The following is a 26,327-nucleotide window of genomic DNA, read 5'->3' as shown; positions in this document are numbered from 1 at the left end:
TAATAATAATTATAGTTACTCACACAGTTGTAAAAAAAAAACAAAAACAAAGAAAAACAAGTTAGACAAGAGGCCACTGTTCATCTATCATTAATTTATTTTAAAAACAAAATTCCATCCCATCATGCCATTTGTGCTTCGCTCAGCCAAAGCAAAAAACAAAACAAAACAACATGACACATTTTCTTCCTCGGTAGCTGGTGAGTCGTCGTTCACTAATCACACGTCCTCTGCTCTTGCGTGTGCGTACTTTCTTTTTACATAGTCATCTACAGTGTTCTCTTGGATTTTCACAAAAAGAAAATAGTTAACATGCAGAAAAACAAAAACACTCCCCGAAAAAACACACACACACCACAACAGTGCATAAAAAGGCACCTGTTCCCCAGATACAGACATTTTACTCCTAGAAACAAGTAAGTTACAGAGGGATGTTGCTGTTGCTGTTGCATTTGTTGTTATGCAGCTTCAGCAGCTAACGAGTGTTTAACGATCCCTGCGAGTGCCGCATCTGTACCGACTCGACCGGGAAGCCATTGTCCCGACACCGGCCTTCTCGGAGGGGCAGGTGGGATACATTCACGAGGTAACTAACTCATCTCCTGCACAAACAGGCAAAAGCCGCCTTTCTCTGCAGCCCTATGCACGAGCTAAACTGTTGACGAGAACGGCGTTCCAGGCTCGAATGTCAACAAAGATGAGCGGAGGAAACAGGAAACAGGTGGTACAGTACGTGGCGTGCTTTTGATCTTGGCGGAAGCGTCCTTTAACAGACTGTCGGCTCAGAAACATTATGAAAGTCATGACGGGTGCAGACAACCTGTTTTGTTCTCCCCCCACTCCAATTCCTATTTCAGCGATTAAATGAAACACACCCTCCCCCTCTTCAATACGACGTGCTGCAGCTGAACGGATACTTCCTACACAGGTCTGACAGATTGCATTAAAATATGCATTTTTTTCCTTCCAATGTTAAATAACGCAATAATTTAAGTAATATAACATTATCGGCAGCAAACGATAATGTTATAGTGCAGCAAACTTGTTTTTGAATAAATATCAATATTACTTTTTACGTTTTTTTTTTTTTCCTTTTCCTTCTGACACATTTTTTTCCTGTTTGATTTGCAGATCAAGAATGTTGATTTAGAACATTTACACTGGCTCATAGCTATGAGTTAAACAATGTCATTTTTCATCTTCAGGGTCAGCCGGGGTTTTTTACTTCAACATCATTGGTCAATATGGAAAAACAAAAAAAAATATCAAACAGCCAAACAGAAAACAAATGTTTCATCCAGTCAAAATTTCTCTCTCTCTCTCTCTTTTTTTTTTTTTTTTTAAATCAACACATTCTGATGTACCATTACCAACATGCCATAGCCAACCCTCCCTCCCTCCCCCTCACATGCATATCCAAGCTAAACTGCAAAATATCAGCATCAACTAACTGGAGGTCCAGAATGAATCTGTGTGAACTCGCTGTGAAACGTCCGGTCTAAGATTGACACAGACAGAAATAAATAATAGGTCAACTTGGCTGCTATGTAAGAAACAAAAGGAAAAGATGATTTTTCTGTCTTAGAGCTTTTACAGACTTGACCTCGAGTTAAAGAGTCATTCTACCACAGATATGTACCGTTTATATTTTGTGTAACTTTACAATTCCTCTGTCTTGGGAACAGCTGACTGACTACTGGAGCGACGTTTCCCCCTCAGAGAAGACGCATTGACGGCTTTCTACAGTTATAATACACTTAAAAAAAAAAAAAAAAAAAAAACAAACACCTCAAACGGTTACCTCAAATATCTCAGCTATCCCTGACGAGCAATGAGTTTCTCACTACGCTGAAGTGAAGTGGATGCGACGGCTGGTGTGGAGTGGCTCGAGCGCTCTGCTGTGACATTCATTAAAGAATGGAAGAAAAAAAACGAAACAAAAACACGTGGCAACACAAAAATCAAAACCGTTTTTTTTTTTTTTCTTAAATCACGGCTGAGGTAAAAAAAGTGAAACTGAATGCACTTGATGTCGGTGTATTGAATGCACTTGTTACGATGGTGATTATAGGCTTCAACTGGGTCTCAGACACACGCGCGCTTCGTGTTTGTCGAGTAGATTGTGTTCCAAGTCTGAAAAGCAGCCACTGACACTACAACTCAACAAATGTGCGTCAGAACTCTTTCGTTTACAGATGTGAATGCATTTTGCAGGGTCTATGTACAAGAATTTGTCAATTTGCCCAAAATTAAGTCTTGATTCAGTTTTGATTATTCACTTTGTTTCAAAACTAATAGTACTAATAGAGTGTTTTAAGCATACAGCAAAGACATCAGTAGTAATGCTTATTGTCGACACATCTTAGTTCTTCATCTGTAGAGATTGGGAGGCCGATTGCCTTCTTCTGCTGCAAAGATCTATGTATATTCACTCACGAGGCATGAGCGCATTTTCTTCTACTTTAAAATATTGATCATATTTAAAATCTCAAGATTTTACCAAAGAAAGAGAAATCCTAGAGGTGCTTCTTCAAAGAGACAATGCACCTTTTCCAATCAGCTGGACAGTTTCCAAGCTCCCGGACTGGAGCAACAGAGGGGAAGATTGGCTTCCGGCTACCAGCGAGCAGTTGCGTGAAGGCACTTCCTGGTAAAGCTTTCCACAGAGTAGCACCTGGGATTGTTTTCGAAGTAACCATGAGAAGCCCTTTACTGGAAGGAGCCTGGGGGTCCGAGCCGGAGCGAGAGGCGTCCCGGTCACAGCAGGGTGAAGCCCAAGATGTACTGCAGGAGTTTGTTGCGATTGGCCTGAGGTAGAAAGGTGCTGCTCAGCTCCAGTGTGGTCACCCGGTTCTCTCGTCGCTGCTTCAGAACCTGCAGGCAAAGTTCATGGCGAAGTTAAAAGCCATTTGGAAATCGCACTTGCCTGACAGAGATGCAACAAGCACGCCGCTTCTGGTCCAACGGACCACTCACCCCGAGCTCCTTGAACGTCCTCACTGTATTCTTCACCAAGTAATGAGTCGCACTTTCGCCTGGAGAAGGGAAGATTACAAAGGATCAATTCTGCTCTCTGCTAAAACTCTGCGTGAAGCAAGCAGGCGTCTCGGATGCAAGACAATTTTCAGGAGGAATTCTGACACTAAAAAGTCATCAATCAATTATTTTCCAACTACCATAGACAGCCACTCCTCTCTCTGTGCGTGTGAGCAGGTATCTGAAGAGCCTCTGGGTGTAGTCCGACTCCGACGTGGGTTGACTCAGACTGTGGATGAAGATGGCGGCGCCACTGTACGCTTCCAGCACGGGGCTGACGAGTCGTTGGAGGAAGACGAAGAACTCCTGGTGCTCGGCTGAAACGCTCACCTGCAGGGGAAAAGAAAGAGTTGGTGAGGTTAGCGCGCGTTTCTAGTTTAGTCTCTCTGTGTTTGGAAGAAAAGGAAAGACCTTTAAGTATCGATCTCTCTGCTCCTCTCCAAAGTCACTGTCCTCATCCTCCTCGTCGCTCCGCCAGGAAAGCGGCTCGGGAAATTTTTTGGGCCACGGTTCCTCTGAAGGGTTGGGACTCAGTTCTTCCTGGTCCTCCTGACACATGGGAACAAACAACATCAGAAACCCTACGCTGCACTGGAGATGAGGGACACTGGCACTGAGGATCTCACCTCGGCAACGTAGAGCACTCCGTACTGAATGAGACGTGTCACCGCCTCATGGAAAACCTGGTAAATAGTCTGACAAGGCTGCAAGAAGAAGAATGAAGCGCTGTTAGAGTTACCAGATGGACAGCAAGGTGTTTGTTCATTGCAAAAATCAAATGGAAAAACAAAAACCCTTTGAAATCGATCCTACCAAACACTGCTTTCCTTTTTACTGTGCAGACTTGCAGAAATGCCAAGAAAAGTACTTACCGGTGCCACGGCTACTTCGTTGGTGAGGAAGTAGGACAGACTGGCAGCCTTGCAGATGAGTCTCTCCTGACTGAGAGGGAGGCTGTTGGGATCTTCAGGCTGCTGACCAGACTCAATCTCTGCCATCAGCTCTCGCTGCAGTGACAGGATGCTGCAGGCTGCAAAACAAATCATCACCACAAAAAATTTTAAAATCGTCAGTCTGGACAAACGGTAAACTTGCAGGCAAAGAGGCACCAGAGAGCAAGGAGACGAGGAAGAGGAGGAAGAGGAGGTCAGCGTACCGATGATTGCATCCGATATGAAGACGTGGAAGAGGCCGTTGCTGTAGAAGTTGAGCTCGAAGAGCGCGGGGACAGTCTCTCTCGGGGCGATGGTGAACTCGCCGTTGCGATTGGCGCTGCTGGTCACGTTGACACAGTTTCCCAGCAGGTGGAGCGCCCGCATGACCACGTCCTCCGAGTTCCCCGAGAAGCCCAGGTCGAAATCCCGCGACAGGATTTCCTCCTTCATGTTGAAGAAGTCCTCCACCAGCTTGGAGAGGACCACCCCCTGAGGGAAACCACCGGAGAGACCGACTGTGAGTGAGCCCAGTTCCTCTTCTCTGCCACTTACAGCTCTCTGCCAGCAGGGGGCATATATTAACTGCTAATACATCTTCACCCACATGGGTGAAGAAACAAAAAAAGCAGCCAAGCTCACCTGTCTGTGTCTGTAGAGCAGCAGACAGGCGATGATGTGGGTTGACATGATGGCTGAGGACTTGTTGGCCGCTGTGAGACACAAAACAAGACACAATTCAACACACAACATTGTTTGAGGGCAGAAAGCTCATTGTGTCTTTACAATTAACTACCACATCCCTGAATAACTGCAGTATGTGTTGTGCTGTGTTGATAATTTATGAGTTGTGGTATTTTACTGGTATAACCAGTAGGCCACATCGATAGAACAGCAAAACGTGATTTTAATACAAATCTCAAACAATTGAAAAGGTGCCTGCTGATTAAAAAGAGAAAAACAATGCAACATTGATGGATTATCTGAATGATTTTGGACGTGGAAGAATTCCGGCTAATGTCTTAAAATAAGCTTCTTCTCCGGGCATCTTGAGCTTGCTACAGGGGTGTTAAACGCTTGTGAGCCCTGGTGCTGCATTCCTTGCCTCCTCAGCTTCCCCCGTCCTTCCCGTCACCCTATTGGCTGAAAACAACATGCCATCCTGCTGGGTGCTCCGTGATTGGCCAGTGATTTAAAAAAAGAGAAAAAAAAAGAAAAGGCAAACGGGTCCAGAGCGAGAGAATGCAGCCGAGGGAGCAGGGGAAAACTGGTTTGCTTATTGTTGTGCTGGGGCCAAGAAGCTGTGAGGGGTGTGAAACTGATGGCGGCTCATTGGCTGTATGGGATTACAATTATACAGAATTAGAGTGGAATGAAATGATTATTGCGAAGCAAGTGCGACCTTGGATTTGCAAGCAGGTGCACCTCTAAAACATGACTCATTCATTGGAAAAAAGGAAAAAAGAAAGGAGGGAAGATGAAAATATGCTGCAGCGTGATGATTCACTCACATTTTGAGTCTTAAACAATGTAGCTGATAGTGCCCCCCCCCTCAAAACAGAGGCTTTAAATAAACCTGCACTTTAGTGGTTTGCGACCTCTGTCCCATGCATATGCTTCTAGAACAACCTAAAAAAACACCTGCTACTATTCCACAGTAATAACTTAATCCAACAGGTCTATAGTTGGGCTGAAGGTTTGCCGTGTCCTTACTGAAGATGACGTGCTTGGCCAGGTTATGGATGAGTTGTCGTCTCACGATGTCGTCGGGCAGCTCTCGGTTCTGCTGTTGCTCCTCTTCCTGCCGCTGTCCACCCTCAATGAGCTGGGCGTCGGGTCTGCAGGGAAAAGAGCGTCACATCGTGCGTCTTGTCACCGGCATTTTGACCAGGACTGTGCTGCTCTGGTCCGCTCAACCTCTCAAAGTGTGGGCTGGAAAAATCTGTTCAGGAAGCCGGCCCCATGTGATGTCACAAAGGGCACAAATGTCTCTCCCAGGTTAGTGACGACATCAACAGTCAGGTGTTGGTTCTAGTCCCCAGAGTCAGCCCTGTTTTTTGTCACCAAACACAGCATTGGTTCAAGCAAGAAGCTAAAAGCCAGGAGTTTATCGGGAGGCTGTAAACGGAGGGCTTTTTTTATTTATTTTTATTTTTACGCTTTTTAGTGGCAATGGACAAAAAAATAAAGACATGCAAAAAGATCCAATAGTTGACCTTTAAAAAAATACACACATATAACGACGCATTGCTTCGACGCAACGAAGCAATGTGAAGATATTTTTTACTTTCACTCTACTTTCACTTCTGTTTCAAGTTTCTCACATCTTTAATTTCCGGAACTCACTCATACTCTACGCAAGTTTCAGCCAACGGAACTTCAAAGTTTCAAGACGGGACTAGCGGCTTTTGCGCATGTCAAAGCCCTGCAGCCGTCTCCTCTGGACGTGTTTACAGTTTGTGTCCAGATGGTTTTTCAGTCAACTCTGCAGAGTTCTGAACTTGTGACTCCAGACCAGCTGCGGTGAAATGCTGCCCTCTGTGTGGAGGCGGAGTACGACTGTGTCAGCTGTATTATGAAAGGCACAGCGAGTCCTCCAGACTGAAGTGACCCTTGCCGACCGCGAACTCCAACACAGGGCTCGGGTGTCAGACAAAAGACTCCTGCAGCGACGGAGCGGGAGGCAGAGGGTGAACTCCAGACACGAGGGTCCCTGGAGCTGCAGGCCGCATGAGGGGGTGAGAGCGTGCATGCTTGTGGAGGATATAAGTGTGTGTGTGTGTGTGTGTGTGTCTATATCCTTACTGCGCAGAAATGATGATGGGCATCAAGGTTTGTTCGAGGGACACTGAAGGTGAGATGTGGCGGCTCCGCTGGGTGTCCAGGTACTCCTACATTAGACATAGATAGGTGATTAAAGACAATTAAAGGTCTTGTGTGTAAAATTTGTATAGAAGCCGCTGTCAGCTGGGCTTCCTTAAAAAAATGTCAGTGCAAGATGGCAGAATCAAGACTCTTGATTATGCATATGAGGGCCGTTGGAAGGAAAAAACAAATTAAATGTATTGTACTGCGAGTATACGCTTTTATTAATTTATATATGGGCAGTATATTAAGCTTACACCAACATAAATATGAGAAATCAAGCCAGATTTCACACGCTGGACCTTTAAAGGTGGTGTAGATATCGGCAGGGAGGTGAGAGTGAATGCGACACCCAGTGTGTTTGATCCACAATCACCTGTGAGTCTGACATTCAATGAACACTTGGCTACCTTCAGGGAGAAAGGCTGGTTGAAGTCGACGCGGACACATCCGTAGTTCTTCCTGAGCATCCTGAACACTCCGCACGCAATTCCCCACAAGCTCTCATTCTTCTTGGGCTTGCCCTGGTGGGATCAACAGCCAGAGCTGTGAGCTTCAATCATCCACGCACAGGAAGTGCAGCTGGGCATTTCCCCGCTGTACTTCTCCCAGATATTACAATGTTGGATTGTCGGGGAGTGTTGGGACACTCACCAGCTGCTCGCTGTTGTAGTTGCCCTCGATGATGCGGTCGTACGAGATGCCCACCGGTACCACCAGCACATCGGCCACTGAGCCGGTGGACAGCGAGTCCACCACCAGGGACAGCATGCCGGCGCGAGCCGGGGACGGCTTCCCGCTGCGGGAGCGGGTCCCTTCCAGGTAGACCTCCAGAAACTGCTGCTGACACAGCAGCTCTTCGGTGTACTGTGGGAAAGATTAATCACGCACAGAGGGAGACGATAGTTGGAGTGAACATTCTGGGGAAAACATTGCTAAAAAGCAGAACACAATCCACCTTTAAAAAGCGTCACAAAACCGAGTCAAAAGTCAAGTCACGTTTGCTCTGCAAGGGGGGGTTTATTGTTAAAATTGAGTCGGGGCCCCATGCAACCATGTGATGGTGAGCTGGTCACATGGCTGCAGGGCTGACATGCTGTGCAACACTATCTGCCTGCGTGCAGTGTGTGCTCAGCTGTCTCTGGCTGTATAGACACGCTGGAGGGGAGAAGCTTTGTCCTAGACTGCAGGGTTAGAAACACAAGTCGAGGTTTGGGTGCATTTAAATGAATGAAATATAAATATAACGCGCTTAATGACTTCAATCGTGAGCAAGACCGACATCTAATCTTCTAATCTGCAGGAGAACAAAAAAACACATAGCAAGGTCAACCCCCCCCCCCCCCCTCCCCCTGCCAAAACTCCCCCAACATAGTTTCCATAAAGCGTGAATGCATGTGTCTATTTTCACTCCCCCAGAGGGAAACACAGACCTGCTCAATGAGCGCCCGTGTCAGTTAATTACACTGTACAAGGAGTGGATGTGCACCCTCTCCTTCTGCGTGATGGAAAACAGATGAGATGAAATATTAAACAAAGTGTGTGGATTAGCTGAATGAACTGCGGCCTGATATTTCAAAGAGGGGAGGAGTTTTAGGAGCAACATGAGAAGGACCAGATCTGATGCAGCTATTTCTAACCAGGACCAGATGAAAATAAAGTTGTGTAAAATAAACATTGTCATGGTTTCTATCGCTACTGATAAGCTCAGCAGATTGTTCTTCTTATCTGTCTTTCTATACCATGAAGCCTGGATGATGAAAAGTGGACTTTGTAATACACCTAATCCTCAATATTGACATTAGTCATAAGACAGAAGTCATTAGTGCTACATTGGGGAACACACATGGGAGTTAATTTAAGTTCTGATTTCTTATGATAATTTTTAATGATCGACACTTTGCCAAAGTGTAACAAATGCTTGAGGAAATAAAAAAGAAGAGAAAAGATAATTTAGCATTGAAGACTCAGTGTTGACTCTGCCCCCTGAGTCCACCTTGCTTTCCTGATAAAGTTTTTATCAGGAAGCTAATAACCAGAGATTCAACAGGGGGTTGTAAACAGAGGGCTAAAGATAGAGTTTAACAACCAAGAGAACAATTTTTTTTGTATTGTAGATGATTAAATGTGCAAACCTGTTAAACTGTAGTCCAGACCACAATATGCAGGGTTTTTTTCAACCAAACAAACCATATGAGTGAGAAAACATAGGACCTTGAAAGAATTGGGAAAAAATGAAAGAAATCAGTGTTTTCCACACTTACTGCGAGTAAAAGCGATCGGTACAGAATGTCTTTCCTTCCATCACTCGTCTCTTCCATCTTCCGACGTATGAAGAATCCTCCAAGTTTTCTGATGAGAGTGCTGGGGAAAATAAAGAAGCTCTCATCAAGTGGTGTCTCAAAGATGAACTAAAGAATGATTTTTAACCGTACTTTATTTTGTGTGTGGGTTGAGGGTTGAATAAAAAATAAATAAATAAAAATCAAATCAAATAAAGCCACAAGTCAAAAAATGTCTGTTTTTAGTTTAATACTTGATTTTAATTCTTTGGCCTGTGTCTTGAGGTCAGACTTAATTCCTTTATAATATACAGAACCGCCAGAGTTACTTTTAACATCCTAACCAGGCGCCAGGGGATCTGCTGCGCGGCTTTGGGGAAGTCTTACCTGAGGATCGGGATGCTGAGATTGTTTCCAGCTGCGATGTGCGGAGCCTTGATGTTGTGACAGAACAGGATCAAAGTGATGAGCAGGTAGTCAATGTGGGATTTGTGAACAGGAAGGAAGATCATGGGCATGTTCTGCTGCAAAGACAAGGGAGTGATTTTAAGGCACAGAATCCATTTGAAGTGTCATAATAATGTCTTTATATTTCAATTGACTGCTGCATAAATTAAACTGCCAAATTAAAACAGGAAGTTTAAACAAACAAAAAAGTTTACTACAATAATTGATGTAGTCCTTGTCAAAGGCAGTTTTAACAAAGTATGTCAACAGACTTTTGTCTGTGGTGATGTTTACCTCTGTAGCAGCTTTTTTGACCATCTCCAGCTGTCCCTTGTGGATCTGGATGCTCCAGAAAAACCCATTAAAAAGCCTCAGGAGGATCCAACCTGTCAGCCTGAAGGAAAATATGATAAAGGTAAATGAAAAAAGACCTCGACATGCAGTGTTTGTTTGAAAATACTGCCCCCCTCCCCAGAACAGCAGCTGATACACGTGTAGATACCTGATGAACGCAGGTGAAACGCCGGCCACCATCTCCTGCAGACAGGCTCTGGCTTTCTGCTTCACCTTACTGACATTTTTCTGCATCTGGCCCGGTTGGCTGGCTGAACCGCCCAGATCTGTGGCGACCTCCTCGATCACACTCACCACCCTGCGGAACACAAGGAGCAGAGTTCCACCAGGTGAACATCTCGCACCCGGCAGTATTTCTCCTGAACGGCAGAAGTCCAACCAACGCTCGCGTGGCCAAGTCGGTGGTGGCGCCCCCTACCGATTTTTGTTGAGCACGTTGTCTACGACGTTTCTGGTGAACATGTCCTTGTTGACGTCCCTCTCCATGACAAACAGTACATAGCTGAGCCTGCGTGCCAGCCAGCCCCGCTGCCTGCACGGACATACACAGCACAGATGTAATGAAACTCAACACATCATCAACACTCATGAACTGTAATGGCAGCTTTTAGGCGCTCCTGCAACGCATAATTTAAAAACAACGAAAACAAAAAACTTGCTATCGTTGGATCATTGCATTACATATTCATACGTATTCATTACATGTTACTGTTTACAGTAGATTTTTTTGAACGGCCTCTTTCCGCTGTGATGTGGTGGCTGGTGTCCATTGACACACGACGCGCTTTCAATTATTCACCGGTCGCCCTTTCCACAGTTTCACAGAGCGCAAGGTTCAACTTTGAGGTCATCAGACTCCCAAAACAAGCCTCGTACTACCACAGGAGTTTTTACCTGGTGTGGGTCTCGTTGATGTAGATGACGTTGCGCAGCCCCAGAGAAGGAATACTGGAGTTGAACAGTTTCTCCTGTGATTGGGTAAACAAACAAACAAACAAATTAATGTAGTAATTGTAGGAAATTCCTTTTCTACAATTCCTCAATTTACACACAAACACACACACACACACACACACTTAACTATGAAGCACAAAGACAGAACCATCATTTTCATCCCAAGCCTTGCAGACGGTTATGGGTTTGTAAATAATCATTTTTATATTAAGTCTCAGCCATTGTGCTTGTGGCAAGGGCTAATCCACATCCCACATCTGATGCAGTTTAGTGAGATCTTACTCACATGGCAAGTTCCTGTGTCATCAAAAAGCTAAAGCTGAATGCTTCCGACTTTGGCCTGGTCCCTTTCCAAGATAGCAACTTTGAAAAATAAATAACTAAATAGCGCCTGGATCTCAGGGGATCCCAGTCCACAGAACCCATGAGGGAGTTAATTAGCTTGAGTGTAGCATTACCCAGCTCTGTGGTGTACAGGAGTGACAGCAGCGACCCACAAAGGGCCTCTTTCTGTTCAGCAGGCCTTCCCTCCAAGTGCTGGCAACGCAGCGCAGGACCGAGGGGCTGGTGCTGCGGTCCTGCACACACAACAACCGCAAGGTTCAGAGGAACACACAAGCATTTAATACAGCCTTTTCTGCAGGAAACTGGATAAAAGCAACAACAACAACACAAGTTCCTGTGAGGGGATAGAAGTCAGTTGCTTACCAAGTCTTCGCCAGGATGTTTCCAGCGGTTGCACCACTGCTCTCCATTGTTGACCTGCAGCAACAAACCATCGGAGGCCTCCATGTTCTCGGCTGTCTCTTCCTCTTCTCTGGATCGCTCAGCACTCGCTGTTCAGCTGGAAAGATAAATTGATCCATTTATAGCGCAAATCATCATTGCTTAAGAAATTAAAAATATATATATATATATATATTCATTTACATACTTAAGACACAAATATAGATAGATACACGATAGATAGATATCTATCAGTTAGTTTATATTCAGTTTTAAAGCTGCGTTCTTTGGGTCTTGAACTCAACCTGAGACAGCTGTGACAAATCAGGATAAAATGTAGACAAATGACGATTCTACGCACTGGTTGGACGAGATTGTGTTGGTAATAATGTAACAAAAGCGATGTGTAATTTTAAAACTATTTCGACACACCTAAGGATGATGTAAGAAGAGGCTTAAGAAGGAGACGATTAAATTACTCATGGGGGCATCAAAGAATAAGAACCTAATCGAATACATCTGAGGCAGGGCAGGGACGGTGCTCAACATCAGGTCCCTGGTGCACTGTCTGCTGTTTATACAGCTGCCTCTAAAACTAGTATGACTTGGACAATTATTTGACGCACTCAAGAGAAAAACGTTGATCTGTGACAAAAACAAATTGTGCATTCAATGCTGAAAAAGCAAAAGCACAACTGGAGATCCACCCGGGTAGTACGACAAACATTCTGCCAAACACTTGTTTGCTCCAGTTTGTCCAGATTCTGGCTTTTGTCGGTGTGGCATTGTTTAAATTGTCTCTAGACAGTTTTTACAAATTGCGTGGGCTGCATTCAAAGCCTTGAGAACAACCCACAGAAACGGAAACTTCGAGGCACAGCTCACCCCAAACATCTGATACAAACTTTAGTGAGCAAACAGCTGAACGCATAAGAATAATAGCAGCATAATAAGTTTAAGAAAATGTATTTTAATAAGTCATTAAGTGACTAAGAATGTTATGTACAATACTGGTTGCCATCTTGTAATTACAATGGAGACCCACAGTGACTCGGTCCCAAATACCAACAGCAAAGAAGAACCGCTGCACTAAACTACTTGACCTGCATGCTGTTTCCCTAAATGGTTTTCAACGGATCATGATCACTTTAAAATAAGTATTTCGTCTGTTGTGACAGATCGGACATACACTTGTTTTCGTGAAAAATTTGAAAAATTCCCCTGAAGCTTTTTGCTTGTCAGCGGTAGTTGGAGGTAATGAGCTATACTCAACATGCCAACCGTGCAGCATTCAAGGTCACCGTAAAAGACCTGAAGTGAAATGAAAAGAACTTTTTTTTTTCCCTCTTTCTGTAAAAAACAGAATCTAATATAACAAGAAGAAAGCAAGCCAACAACCAGGAGGGGATGAATACACTTTTAGCCATTGTACTGCCGTTTTGTTGTGGTTGGTTGGCAGCAGGTGACATGCACACTGATGAGGCGCGCTGAGCTTTCCACGGGGTCAACGACCGAGAGTAGTACACTGGATGGGGCGCCTTCTTTTGGAAGCAAAACAAATGGATTTCAGAACTAGATGCTGTGGAGGTACAACAACTGGCTGGCCAGGAGATAAAAGTGATCTAATTATCAATGTAATTAAACTTGTTTATGTGCATCTTATCTTCCACAAAGTTTATGTTAAGTGTTTTGACATGACAAGAATACAGATAATACTTGTTTATCACTTGGAAGGTATGAAGAAAAACACTATCTTATCGACAAATGCTTTAAGCACTATTGTAGCACAGTCCAAGCGCTGCCTCAGTTGTTTTTGATTAGGTTTTTGATCCTTTAGGTTCATGTTTTAAAAGGATGAAAAGGATGATTTGAAAAAAACTGACTGCTTTTTTTTTTTTTTTTTTGAAGGATTCATTTGAGAAAAAAACCTCAAGGATAAACAGTTGTGTAAAACAAGTGACAGAATACGTTACAGTTTAGTACTGAAGACATAAACTGGGCAACAACAATGTCGGTTTTACTGTGAGCAGTGACACCTTGAAACTCAATACACTCAATTATAGCAAAGGCAGTGGTTGTTGCACTGGAGATGTTTACTTTTTGCCCAGACAATCAGTAGGTTAATATTTACAACCACGTGAAAACAATACAATTACTTTCAAAACTGTTAAAGCAATGCACATAATCCCAAATATGTTTTCAGGGGAGCCACCTCACACTACAATAACGACAAGGAAAACATATTCAAATCAACACTCTAAATCTGGCTTCGGGGACACACCTAATCTCAAGACAAAGCAACATTCTGTTTATTTTCCAGATAACAGTAACGGTCGTCACTCTTCACACTGTACACTGGCGGGTTAATCTGCTCCGTGACCTCCAGGCTGTCAACCGTAAGCAGGTCAGACAGGAGTGTACGGGTGACAGATGGGGTGTGCGGATAACTAGCAGTGCAGACAACAATGGAGCCAACCGGTCAGTATCTCTGGCTGCCGGGTTTGGTCAAAAAGAAGCGACGCTGCCTTGTAACAAGCATTCTAGGAGAGGGGGAGAAAACCCCTTCCCGTGACTGCATTTCGAAAAGCCGGGCTTGTGATGTTAATAAATGATGACTCGTGCACTTTCTGTCGCCGTCTCTGTGGCACGCTGCCGAGCATCATGAGCAAAAAGCCGGCCGGGTCGGGGGTGGATTCAGAGAGTCGCGATACTAGAACGGCACCAAGAGTCCCGCTAAAAGGGCACTGAAAGCTGTTAGTGTAGGGAACTAACGCGCTATTGTTCAGAATAAAGCAGCCGTGGGGGGCGCAAGACGCAGGAGGAGAGCCCCGCAGGAGACCCTCGGTGCCCCGGCGACGAGGCTCCGCTCAGCTGCGCTTCAGCTCAATGTCAGCGGAAAGTGAGCGGCGGGCTAGCGTGCGGCCGTGCCGCGGTGATCGAGCCCATGTGATTCCCACTTCGACCTCCTCCTCAGCTGAGCGTGGCAGCGAAGCCCGTGCAGGAACACCGTCCATGTCTTGAATGAAAACTCGCATGGCAGTAACTTGGTGGGCGAGGCTATGCTAGCTGGTTAGCCGCCAAGGGGGGGGGGAGACATGCGACAGAGGGACAGGGAAACGGTCCGTCTTACCTTGAGCGTTGGATTATGTTCACACATTTCTTTAGAAAGGACGACGCCGTCGACGGTTAGCTCCTTGCTTTCCTTCGTGTCCTCCCCCTCCACTGTTGACGCTGCCGCTGACCTCGGTCTGGACGGGCGCACAGCTCTCTGAGACACAAAAAAAGCGTGTGACAGGAGGTAGGAGGAGGAGGAGAGTGTTTTGGTGCTGCCGCCCGGATCCAAGTTCCCACCTTCCTCCAGGAGATGGCAGCAAGCAACTGCACCGGCCCCTCTCGAAGACCGCATTTCCCCCCTTTACCTTCTTCCGTGAACGAGCGTTCTTATCTGCGGCACCAACATCGGATAGAATTTTAGTTTCCTTTAAACTACAGAATCGTGCTTTATGCACAATTGCACTCCCAGTTTATACGTTTATAAATAACTTAAATGTGTTATTTTATTCTGTTGAAATCAAAATGGATGAATGGAAAGTGTGTTTTCTTCAGTCACTCCTCCAACAGCACCTCGAGTGTCCATGTTCCTCACTATGACGACAACAGACGTAAAATGAAAATATTTGAGAGTTGTATTTAATTTTAGATTATGGGTAATGGGGGACCTCTAGCGGTCAAATATCGACTGTAAATGTGTCCTGGAACGTACCACTGGAGGAATAGAGGAGGGGGGGACAATTAATTCGACTGACATGACTTTTAAAGCGCAATAAAGCGACGTGTACAGAAAACCCACAATATTTTTCACCCTTTCGAAGAAATACAATAAAGATGGTAATCTTAAAATAAGTTGCTGTATGCAAGAACTGTAAGCACCACCACTGTTCGGTCGCCCGCGGCTGAAGCTATAATGGTTTGTGCTTCGGGTTTCTTTTTCCTCTGTTTCTTCTAAGCTAGCTGCAGCCATGAGGTAAGCGAGCAATGTGGAACTAAAAACAGTATTTTCCCAAGAATCCCCAGTGATTAGTCCCATAACTGAGGACTTTGATATTTAAGAATATAGACAGAACACTAAATAAATTAGACTCGGGATTAAAATGTAACGTAATGCCAGATATCACGGATCGCGAAGGCCCAAATTGTTATGCTAACCGAGTGCTAATTTGGTAAAGACATGTCACTACATGATCTTCCTGGACAGAAGGGGCAGCGTTTACGCTTACGTGCACAAAGTCTACCTACGGCACACTTTATTATGCAGATTCGCCTGCTATTGAATTCACATAAACCAGAATTTGAGTATTTGGGAGCAACAGTTGCGGTCGCAGACCTAGTGAAGTTCACGGCAGTGAAGTTGGGTTTTTAGGTTGGACACCCGACTGAGCGTCAGTCTTTTAACGAGCTGTCAGTAGCGCACAGTTTAACATAAAAGAGAAGAATCGTGAGAAGTTGGCTTTAAATTAGTCGCTACTGTGATTAAAAATGTCCATTCTAAGAGATTAGCAGATAACTGTATTTCAACAATTCTGTGCGAAGACCTGATACTACCATATTGTGACTGGACAAATATGAAGAAATAATACAGCCTACTCTGGGTTTATACAATTATGTAGTCGTGGGTACTATATTTTACACTTTATGTCATGTGACACAGTGACTATAAGCGAACTGCCTCTGTCATTAGTACGTAGGACAGTTAAAGGTCCACTGTGTAAAATTTGGCTCGATTTATGATTTTTATATTGGATAAAATGTAACATACTGCTACCCTCAGCTCTCACACACACACATATATATATGTATATATATATATGTATATATATATATATATATGTATGTATGTATGTATGTAGAGCAAGGGTCTTGCTCCTAGTTTGCTGCCATTTTTTTAAGGAAGGCCACCTGACAATACCTTAAATATGAAATGTGCTGTCAGACGGGCTTCCTTTAATACCTGGCTTCCTTAAAAAAAAACAAAAACAAAAAAAAACCACTGGACCTTTAAAAATCATTTAGGACATTCTTGCCTGCCCACTCTGGGAAAAACAATAACACAAAATATGCAACTTTTCTTTCTGCCAGCATGCTCAGGCTCCAGAAGCGCCTGGCGTCCAGCGTCTTGCGCTGTGGCAAGAAGAAGGTGTGGTTGGATCCAAATGAGACCAATGAGATCGCCAATGCAAACTCTCGTGAGTTGTCCGTTTGTGTTGCGGCGTCCCCCCGTTGAATTTTGGTTTCGTGTCCTATAGGCCGAATCCTAACTGGGTTGATTTGTCTCTCAGGCCAGCAGATCCGAAAACTGGTGAAGGATGGATTGATCATCAGGAAACCAGTGACGGTTCATTCCCGGGCTCGCTGCCGCAAGAACACTTTGGCCCGCCGCAAGGGACGTCACACGGGTTATGGTGTGTTGAGTGTCTTATCCCCTCCCCAAGCATCAGTAAAATGTCTTATTTTTTCTAGTAATAATTCTGTGTTTAATTTTTGATCTGTCTCAGGTAAAAGAAAGGGAACAGCCAACGCACGTATGCCTGAGAAATTGATATGGATGCGGCGAATGAGAATCCTGCGTCGCCTTCTCCGTCGCTACAGGGAGTCAAAGAAAATTGACAGGCACATGTAAGTGTGAATTTCCTCACTCGTCATGAATATGCCAGTGTATTATGTGTTTAAGGAGGATGCCGCTTGCTCTAAAAATGCTCAAAGGTCTATTGTGTGTCTCGTAGGTACCACAGTCTCTACCTGAAGGCCAAAGGTAACGTCTTCAAAAACAAACGCATCCTCATGGAGCACATCCACAAGCTGAAGGCAGACAAGGCTCGCAAGAAGCTTCTGGCGTAAGTTTTTCCCTTGTGGGGATTTTAAAGCAATTGTTTCTTGTTATTTTCCTCTCATAAACTCCTTTTTTTTTTCTTTTCTTTTTTAAACACCATCCAGTGACCAAGCTGAGGCTCGTCGTACAAAGACAAAGGAGGCCCGCAAACGCAGAGAAGAGCGTCTCCTGGCCAAGAAAGAAGAGATCATGAAAAATTTGTCCAAGGAGGAGGAATCCACAAAGAAATGAGTCTAAATTAAAGTTCTGGTTGGATTGTCATTTGGTAATAAATTTGTATGAACAAGACAGATTCTTTTAAAGGTGTCTTATGTCAGTTACATGAAGAAAAAAAAACAACAGTCAACTATGCTCAGTTCTGGGCTGTTTAGCAGTATAAACACTTTGTTAAGTTCATGAACAAACCTTAAGTCACCTGGTAAACGTGCATTAAATGAAATAAAGTAATGTGACTAGTCCCTTTACGCTGCGTTTTTCCTTAAATGCCCAGCAGGTGGCGGCAAAGAGTCATCTCCTGCAACGTCAGACACCTTTTAAAAGGGCACAGTCACGTATGCCCTGTATATATCTCGGTATTTTTTTTTTCCATATTAAGCTGCTACACAACTTGGCACCAACTCTACCACTCTGAGACAGAATGCATTTTTTATGATGCACCTCCCCTCAAAAAAATCCATATAAATAATGAAATCTAAAAGTTTGCTGAGGGAAGGACTTTTAATGTATATGCTGCCCAACTTTTTTTTTTCTTTTCCAGTTCACTTGCAGCTGGTTGTGTACTCACACAGCTGATTGAACACCGAGTACTGAACTACTTGCACATCACTGGGCAACACAACACTTTAGCCAGTTGTCTGTGAGAAATGGAAGGTGACCTGAGATGTTTCAGGGCTGCTCCCTCTGCATGTCTCTGAGTCACTGATGTAGTTTTAATCCATGACTCATCAATTTGGACTCTTAACTGTGTGAGTAATCGGATGTCATCGTCCAATTTGAACGTGATTCAAGGTTAATTGAAAATGACATTGAAATTGAACGCTCACACAGGTGAAGAAGCCAACATTTTTTTTTGCTTTCTAAGCAATTTTATATGCACCCAATTAATCACTGTTTAAATACATGGTTTATCTCATGGATTGCATTCTCTTAATTTTCATAAACATTGGCTGTGCTCGCTGACATCGTCGGCCAAAAAAAAACTCCTGGAGCTGCTGTCATCCGGCTGTCTTCACCTTGAGCTCGGACATTGAATGATTCGCTCTTCTTTTTCCCAAAGGAGCTGTGACTTAAACACTTGACAGTGCAGCCATTAGCTTGCAGGGCAGCCTGCTACTTAAGTCCGTCTTGGGATGTTAGAAGGGTATTAAAGGGATTGTAGCAGCAACAGTCGAGAGGGTTTGTTTTTTTGGAAGAGTAAGAAATGAGATGTTTAGCTCCCTTTTTTTGCAAGACAATGTACCCTGGGGCATCAACTTGCTGCTCTCTGGCAGATGTTTCCAGCTTCACAGCTGAGGGTGTTGTGGCGTGTGTAGCGTGTTGCATAAACAACAGGGGGCACAAGCTTTAGAGGCTGGCAGTGAAGAATCCTCACACTTGGAAATGGCTTTTGGAGGCCTTGAGGATATAGGAAGGAAGCACAAGCTGAAATAATGCAGCTCCTAACCTTGACATTACTTCATTATTACGCAATAAGGAGTGGTCTGAAATTGAAATGTAATTATTTTTATAAAACAAGGAGTTGAAATTCGATATTCAAATTTGTTGATAATTTAAATTTGGAATGCTGAGGGTGGATGCCGGCCTAGTGTGTCAAGGCCATTTTGCAGCTTATTTCATGCATTTCTTCATTAGCACACGAAGCTGCTACTTCCTGAAGCGTGCACTTTAAGGGGATCAGATAAGGGGACAATTATCAAGTGACATGGAGGAGCATCCTTCACTAAAGGCCTCCTACCCGAGCAAACAACAAAACAAAACAAAACCAGGCACACTCGAGTGATCAAGTTATCATTGATCACAACTCAGATGGGGACGTGAAAGAAATTAAAATGGAGATTCTTCTTGAGATAGAAAAAAAAAAATCCATATCTAAAATCAATAAATATCAGCAGCTCAAATGATTTATTACGTTGCATATTTAGTTGAATAGGCTTCATTTATTGAGGATCTAAGAAATTCAAATGTGATTGTATTTCTCCGTTGAAGTTTGGCACCGTGTGGTTCGTACCACCAGAGTTGGTGCATAGAACTTTTTAAAAGTGAATAAAATTCACATTGAATTCTAGTGACCAGCTTTGACTTGCTGTAGGGAAACGTCAGATCAAGACAAAGTGTTGTTCAGCTCTACAGTAGCAGAGTCATGAACTTTATCCATCGCCAAATCTTGGTGCGTTGCCGCCTGCCATGGTGCTTATTTACATCTAAACACTGTGAAATGGACTAAGGTGCCATGAGATGCGACAATGATGCATGTAACGCATTACATAATGAACTTAATATGGCTTTCTGTCAGTCTCTCTGCTCCTCCCCCTCTGTCATTTCTGTATATATTATGCTAAGCATCAAAAGGGCTCGTTCTCTGCTGTTTGTCTCTTTCTTTCAGAGTTGATGGAGGATTAATGGTGCTCGGCGGTGCAGATAAGACCTTATCTGATGAAGGGCACTGCCAGATCTTACGTCTATAGATGCTTTAGTGATCCTGATCCTGCGCGTCTTCATGCCACCCTCCAAGTCAGCTGCTCTTAAAAAAGGTCCAGTTAGACGTCACGTCGCGTACATTTTGTACATTTTGAGATTTTACTTGTTTACACTCTAGTGCTTTGTGCACGGAGGAAAGTTTTAGAGATAATTGTGCCAAGGGGACACAAGAATTAGTTCCACTATTTCACACTGCTTTCATCTTTCAGCTTACTCTTCCAGTTTTCCAACTCCCTCCTCTCCTAACCCCTCCTGTGCACTCTCCTCTGCTAAAAACAAAAACAAGCGCGCCTCATTTCAGGCCTCGTCCCCGGCTGGCTGAATCTCCACTACGCTCCTTTGGCTTTTTCATCTTTCTGTTTGTCACAACAAAGCTGTTGACTCAGGCGGTGAGCAGTGGAGGGAGGGGGAGAAAAGTAGCCTCAGCTGATAGCAAGCGAAGCATCTTAAGCGAAAGCGAAGCAGAACCAAATATCCTGTAATCCCTGCAGCCGCTGGGGCAACAAAACCTCAAGTTTGTGACCCGTTTCGACATGAAAAAGATTTTGCTTTGGCGAATCCTCTTCACAACTGGGACATTTTAAAAGACCCTTTCTGGATATTTTGAACACAAACGGAGGGTTTGTTTGAAAAAGAGCTTGTAAGGAAACAATCAGCCATGGTGGAATGCGAGTAGAGTATAAAGTGTGTGCACATATGAAAAAAGCCAAGACAGCCAAGCTGAAAAATTAATATGGTCTGATCCACAAATGCACCAAGGTTTGAGCTGAAGGGAGTGAGAGCTCCAAAGAAAACCTGCCTGCTGAGTTCTAAAATCCTTTTCTTAGCGACTTAATGCATCCGGAAGGTTGCTTTCAAGATTTTATGGCATTTTTGGATTTGGGAAGACGCTGAGGTTGGTGAGAGAGGCATTAAGAGGAACGGCGGCAAGCCGCTGTCTGATCACATATCCCTGAGAGGAAGAGCACACGGCCGTCGGACTGAGAGGTGGAAGCTGGAAGCAGGAAGTCAGTGCTTTGAGAGAAGTTGTGAGCTCAGCTTGTTTACTCATGAAAAACAGGTGATTTGTCACTGGGAGGAGGAGTGGACATGGAAGCCCGACTGTACAAGCAGGAAGTTAAAAAAACAAACAAACAAGAGCCTCTTGTGTTTGCCGGGGCAGAATAATCAGTGTGTGAGTGCCAGCAAATCGGCAGCAAACAAAACATTCTTCACCTCTAGAAGAAAAAAAAGATGGAGGCAAACACACAGTGACCCTCTGCTCTCAGGTGAAGAGACGCCTTCTAATGGTCTTGTTTCGTGATAGTGCCTCCTGACCTTCTTTTGATTTTCCTTCGTGCCGCCGAGTCGAGAGGCCAGAATCATCAGAGCAAATTTTAATGGCGAAAGGTTAAAGATGAAGAGGTGGGTGGAAGGAGGTAGGGGTGGGCGGCCATGTAAGTGGCCATTACTGATGTAGAGTGTGTGTGTGTGTTTGTGTGTGTGTGTGTGGCCGGGGAGGAGGGCTGTAGAGGGGATCAAGTGTTGCAAGCTGCTGTGATGGCGGCTGCAGAGCGGTGGGCAGCCGTGGAGCAGGTGTGCAGGTGGAGAGCGTCAGCACGACTGGAACTCAGAGTCGTCCTGTTTCCTGCCGGGTGTCGTGGGCCTGGAATTCCGAGAAACATCTGCGGCGAGTGGCACAAGACGCCATCTGGCTTGCAGACGGCTCGGGGCGAGGCAGCATGACGGTGAAGTTCTGACAACACACAGCACGACTTCAACCAGACTGGCGTTGAGAAAAGTGCAAATTGAAAAACAACGAAAGGCCCAGTTAAAGTCTGAATATGGTGAATAACGGAGAGTCGATGACGGGGAGCCCAGGAGTGGTCTGCGGGAGTCATCGACGTGATTGGCCAGTAATGGGCCCATTGAGTCAATTGTTGCTGTTTGGTCAAATGATTGCTGTTGAGCTCTGTTTGTGTTAGTCAAAGTGGTGCTTGTTGTGTGATTGCTGAGCAGCAAACTAAACCGAAATAACCTTCATCAAGGAGGAGGACAGCAAAAAAAAACAGACCTGGAGGATGATGATAATGATCGAGTCCATCAATCACACACATTTAAGGATCATTTTAACACAAGAGAGTGTAAATAAATTAAAATGTCCATGATTTTTTTTCTCACCAGTTGAAGTGGTTGGTAAAATTTGATGTGTCCTTGTCAGCCACGGCTGATCGCCAGCTGCTGTGAACTAAACCACAACCAATCAGGTGTGAAACAAACAAAACAAAACAAAAAAGCTGAAAATGTGCAGTTCCATCGTCTCAGCAGGTGGACTGGCATTCACTTCCTGTTTTTCCTCTTCCTGTCTAAAGCCAGAAGCATCAGCAGCAGAAGCTGAAGTGATTCCGACTTTGCTTTACAGAGGTTCAAAAGAGTTCAGAATTGAAATCTGGGCAATTCAGTTGCATTGCAAACATCAAACCCTTGAAATATCAACAGTTTATTTCAGTGTAAACTGAACGTATGAGTAAAAAAACTTAACAAAACAGCAAATTATCTCCTCTCAGGTCATTTGCCCCTCTGCATCTCTCGTCTCCTTTTTATTTTGTCAATACATTTCACACTGCAGATCTTTTTCATAATGGTTTTCATCCGCTGGATAATGCCCTTTGTGAGACGAATGATTTTGGAACCCGTCGCGGTGACAATGGTTTGAGGCTAATCCATCCATCCATCCTCATAAATAAAACTCTCTTGATCTCTTTCTTTATTGTGTTTGAAAGATGGGAGAGGAAAGAATAAAAAAGAATTCAAAAGAGCCCTGGGCCTCCCCTTAAAATTTGATTCTCTCAAAGAAAAATGAGCATAGACGTCATTGCTCCAATCTGCCGTTCCCTCAGCGGCGCGCTTCAAAGACGGCTTTCATGCGTCGACACCCCGAGGGGCTTATTTTCTCCGTCCTGTCTTGAGATCAGCTGCGAGGATCTGCACCGCGGCTCCTCCGGTTCAGACTCCTCTCTCCCTCTCTCTGTCACTGCCCCGGGCCTGGACCCTGCCGGCTGCCCTGACACCGGAGAGTGTTTGTCCTGAGAAAGCAGCCAGAGATCTGACCATGCATTAAACATGCCCTCTCCCTGCACCTTCCCCAACAGTCTTCAACGGTCGGTCAGGGGGAGTCTGGAAAGAGTAAACACAGCTGGAGCGGCGAGGACGACAACAGCAGAAGGTAGGGAGGGAGGAGGAGGACAGAGAAGGGAGGAGGTGGGGGCGGAAGGAGAGAAGGAGGATGAGGTAGGAGGGGAGGGAGGTGGTGGAGGGAGGAGTCAGGAGGAGGACGGAGATGGAGGAAGGAGGGAGGAGGTGGAAGACACCTTGTTCCTTTCTGTCGGTGTTTTGAGAGTTCATGTCGAATTAAACCGATCAAATATTCACAGGTCCTCTTGGTTTGACTCCCATGGGCGACACGGTGGTGCAGTGGTCAGTCTGTCGCCTCACAGCAAGAAGGTTGTGGATTCCATCCCAATCTGAGACCTTTCCGTGTGCAATTTGTATGTTCTCCCTGTCTCTGCTTCGGCTACCTCCGGGTTTTCCGCCTTCCTCGCACTGCGCAATCATACACTGGACAGTGAGGGAGAGAGAGAGGGAGAGAGAGACAGACGGAAGCGCCATGCATCCTTCCTTCTCCTTCCTGAGGCCGGGTTTCATTTCTGAGGCCTTTATAGATCAATCTCTCCTGTCCATGAACACTGAAGGTCAGTCCACTGTTTATTATTAGATTGTTTGCAGGTGTTGTGTACAGTCTGCAATTTTTGTTGTTTTTTTCTTCCCCCTGCAAAAAGCTTCACCTTTTACTGACGCTGCTTCCCATCCAACCTGATCACCTGTTCTATTTCTGGATCAGATTTCCCCAACAACCCCCATCCCCGTTTTGCATTTTTTTTTTTCCCTCCCCTCCTCCATCTCGCTGTTCACGCTAGTCAGGATGTAAAACAAATGAGGGAGAACATATAGCGAGGGGAAGAAAATTCTCACAAATGAGCCACAAATCACTCAGGTAGTGAAGATGTTTCACATTGTTTTGCCGAGATGTGCATCCCTTCAGTTTCAGATCTGTTGAACCCTCACAAAACACTTTTGGTATCTCGTGGTGATGTTGATGGATGTGGCGTGTAAAAGAACTGAAGGCGATTTGCCGGCCGTTCAGCCTCACACCTCCCGTCCACGTCACTGCGTTTGAGGCGGATTGCCAGGATTTTTGTGCAGGGATTTAGAAAAAAAAAAAAAAAAATCCATCTAAGTCAATTGGCGTGAAAAAGAGACTTCCGCACCGCAGTCAGCTAAGAGCTCCCGAAGTCTACGTTTTTACCGAGCGTACAAGCAGCCTGGTGCGCGGCCAGACACACACACATTCTCGTCTCGCGCTCTGAAGAGACGGAAATCACATTTGATCCAATTTGATAACAGAATTGGGTCATGATTTGAGAAATGCTCCTCGCACGACACCACAGCGGGGATGTGCGCACACACGCTCACAGTGTCTTTGCCAGCTCGGCCCAGCAGCCTGCCAGCAGCTCTGCCACCGCCAGCTAATTTTATTGGGAGTTAATCATATTATTTACGGTCATTAAGAACAAGAAGTCCTTGCCGGCTCTGCTCCGTCAACCCAAATGAGAAATCTGAGTGTTAATTCCGCGTCCGCCGAGGATCATATTTCCTCTCTGGATTCACCAGCTTGTGAATTTAAGTGTGAAATTACAAATTCAGTGCAGTTAAGGAGGAAAGTCAAGGCTCAGATTGTGTTTCACAACTGGGTGAAACACATACTACTTTTCCTCCTTCACTGTTTTGGGCTTCGAGTAAAATGACAGAACTATTGTTATCTTTTTGTAGCCCATCTGCCATCAATACTGTATATGCAGATGGAGACCTCAGTTCTTTACTTTGGAAAGAATACTTCGAATACTACTACTAATACTTGGTCTTTCTTCTAAGCAACATCAGCCTGGTCAGATATAATTAACACACTAAGAGACTACCTTTAAAAAATAGTTTAAATAGACCTGACCCTTTAAACCTGCAATCCCCAATATCACCCCAATGTTGACTAGTGGGCTTTTTATTGTAGTTGTCGTGTTTTCAGTTTACATCACAGTTTTAGTTGCAGGCCTGTACCTGTACCGACTTCGCTTGAACCATAAACATAGTGGTCACTTCACTCCTAATGGAGCATAAAAAATAAAAACCGGTCAATACGTTATGATGTCCTTCAGTGATGCTAACAGCTCCCGGCTGTCTGTCCAGGAGGTGGCAGTAGCAGTATAACTCATTCACAGTGGAGTTTGCGTGACTCTCAGGAGGAACCGTGAGCTTCCAGGATGAATCCACTAGTCCTTCTAGTTCATCTATTCTGGTCGGGACGCTTCCAGGTGAAGCTAGTGGTGTTAGCTGGGTTAGCTAACCACTCTCCTCCTGTCCACTGTTACTTAGCCACTCGCTGGGCTAACAACGAGTGGCCTTATCAGTTACAATGATAATGAAATGTCCTCGTAGAGGCCGTAGGGCCTGATGTTTGAGGTTCTATAAGCTTCTCACACCAGCTAATTTTCTCTATTGTTTTTGCTCAAACTGCTTTCATCTCTGTTTTTGATGATTGGTCATTGGGTGCCTTTCAGTTTGACCTTTGACTTTTAAATGGATTTCTTGTATTTAGCTACATCTTTGCGGGGGATGCAGCCAATTGCAAGAAAATCTTTGCCATGGATTTTGAGCCAAGGGCATGCACATTTCTTTGCTCCTTCACTGACATGATGTGACCTCATCCAATTTGTAAATACTTCCAGATCTCCAGAAAAAAACATATTTATCCCTATGTTAAACGCTTCCTGCTAAAAGTAAGAACTTATTTAACCTTCCACACATTTGGAGGCAAACACAAACAGAAGGCGGGGCCAACACCTGGCTGAGGGTGTGCTCACCGACCCGGGACATGCGTGCGAGTGCCCTTTGTGACATCATTCAGGATTGATTTCAGAACAGCATGTTCTCTACCATGTGTTTTCAGAAAGTGAGGCAAGCAAGAGAAGTGCCTTGACCGTTTTTTTTTCTTTTTTTTCTTTAATGTAACAGAATAGTTGTGGTGTGGGTAGAAAGAGTTGGAGAAGTGAATTC

General features: G+C 44.6%; 2 protein-coding genes across 3 annotated transcripts; one reads left to right on the top strand and one right to left on the bottom strand.

Annotated features, from left to right (window-relative positions):
- Positions 1-74: 74 nt before the first annotated feature.
- Positions 75-15,350, bottom strand: gpam (glycerol-3-phosphate acyltransferase, mitochondrial). 2 transcript variants are annotated; one of them, XM_076050633.1, is made up of 22 exons: positions 14,948-15,350; positions 14,727-14,864; positions 11,579-11,714; positions 11,329-11,448; positions 10,811-10,884; positions 10,335-10,448; positions 10,065-10,214; positions 9,857-9,956; positions 9,503-9,639; positions 9,098-9,197; positions 7,488-7,700; positions 7,244-7,357; positions 6,774-6,859; positions 5,682-5,806; positions 4,611-4,681; positions 4,193-4,460; positions 3,909-4,066; positions 3,663-3,740; positions 3,448-3,585; positions 3,177-3,366; positions 2,977-3,035; positions 75-2,874 (listed from the first exon to the last, which is right to left on the bottom strand). In XM_076050633.1, the coding sequence occupies exons 3-22, from the start codon at positions 11,660-11,662 to the stop codon at positions 2,758-2,760; spliced, it is 2,496 nt and encodes an 831-aa protein (XP_075906748.1). In that variant the 5' UTR covers positions 11,663-11,714; positions 14,727-14,864; positions 14,948-15,350; the 3' UTR covers positions 75-2,757. The 2 variants fall into 2 exon arrangements, with proteins under 2 accessions (XP_075906748.1, XP_075906747.1); XM_076050632.1 differs by lacking the exon at positions 14,948-15,350 and having other exon boundaries at positions 14,727-14,941.
- A 116-nt stretch (positions 15,351-15,466) lies between these two features.
- Positions 15,467-17,771, top strand: LOC142904505 (large ribosomal subunit protein eL19). The gene is made up of 6 exons (XM_076050656.1): positions 15,467-15,620; positions 16,733-16,839; positions 16,933-17,055; positions 17,149-17,269; positions 17,377-17,487; positions 17,588-17,771. The coding sequence occupies exons 1-6, from the start codon at positions 15,616-15,618 to the stop codon at positions 17,712-17,714; spliced, it is 594 nt and encodes a 197-aa protein (XP_075906771.1). The 5' UTR covers positions 15,467-15,615; the 3' UTR covers positions 17,715-17,771.
- The last annotated feature ends 8,556 nt before the right edge of the window (positions 17,772-26,327 follow it).

This window comes from Nelusetta ayraudi, unplaced genomic scaffold, assembly GCF_046127955.1.
Source record: "Nelusetta ayraudi isolate G7.1 ecotype Tasmania unplaced genomic scaffold, CSIRO-AGI_Nayr_v1 ptg000128l, whole genome shotgun sequence".
Lineage (NCBI taxonomy): Eukaryota > Metazoa > Chordata > Actinopteri > Tetraodontiformes > Monacanthidae > Nelusetta > Nelusetta ayraudi.
This window is presented reverse-complemented; position numbering and strand designations above follow the sequence as displayed.

What these genes read in the sequence shown, in the direction of transcription:
- gpam (XM_076050633.1), bottom strand. Translation starts at nt 11,662, where the DNA reads ATGGAGGCCTCCGATGGTTTGTTGCTGCAGGTCAACAATGGAGAGCAG. An exon ending in TCAAAAAAGCTGCTACAGAG is followed by an intron (nt 9,640 to 9,856) that starts GTAAACATCACC and finishes TTGTCTTTGCAG; the next exon opens with CAGAACATGCCCATGATCTT. An exon ending in TGCTCTACAGACACAGACAG is followed by an intron (nt 4,461 to 4,610) that starts GTGAGCTTGGCT and finishes GGTTTCCCTCAG; the next exon opens with GGGGTGGTCCTCTCCAAGCT.
- LOC142904505 (XM_076050656.1), top strand. An exon ending in GGGACGTCACACGGGTTATG is followed by an intron (nt 17,056 to 17,148) that starts GTGTGTTGAGTG and finishes GATCTGTCTCAG; the next exon opens with GTAAAAGAAAGGGAACAGCC. An exon ending in AAGAAAATTGACAGGCACAT is followed by an intron (nt 17,270 to 17,376) that starts GTAAGTGTGAAT and finishes TGTGTCTCGTAG; the next exon opens with GTACCACAGTCTCTACCTGA.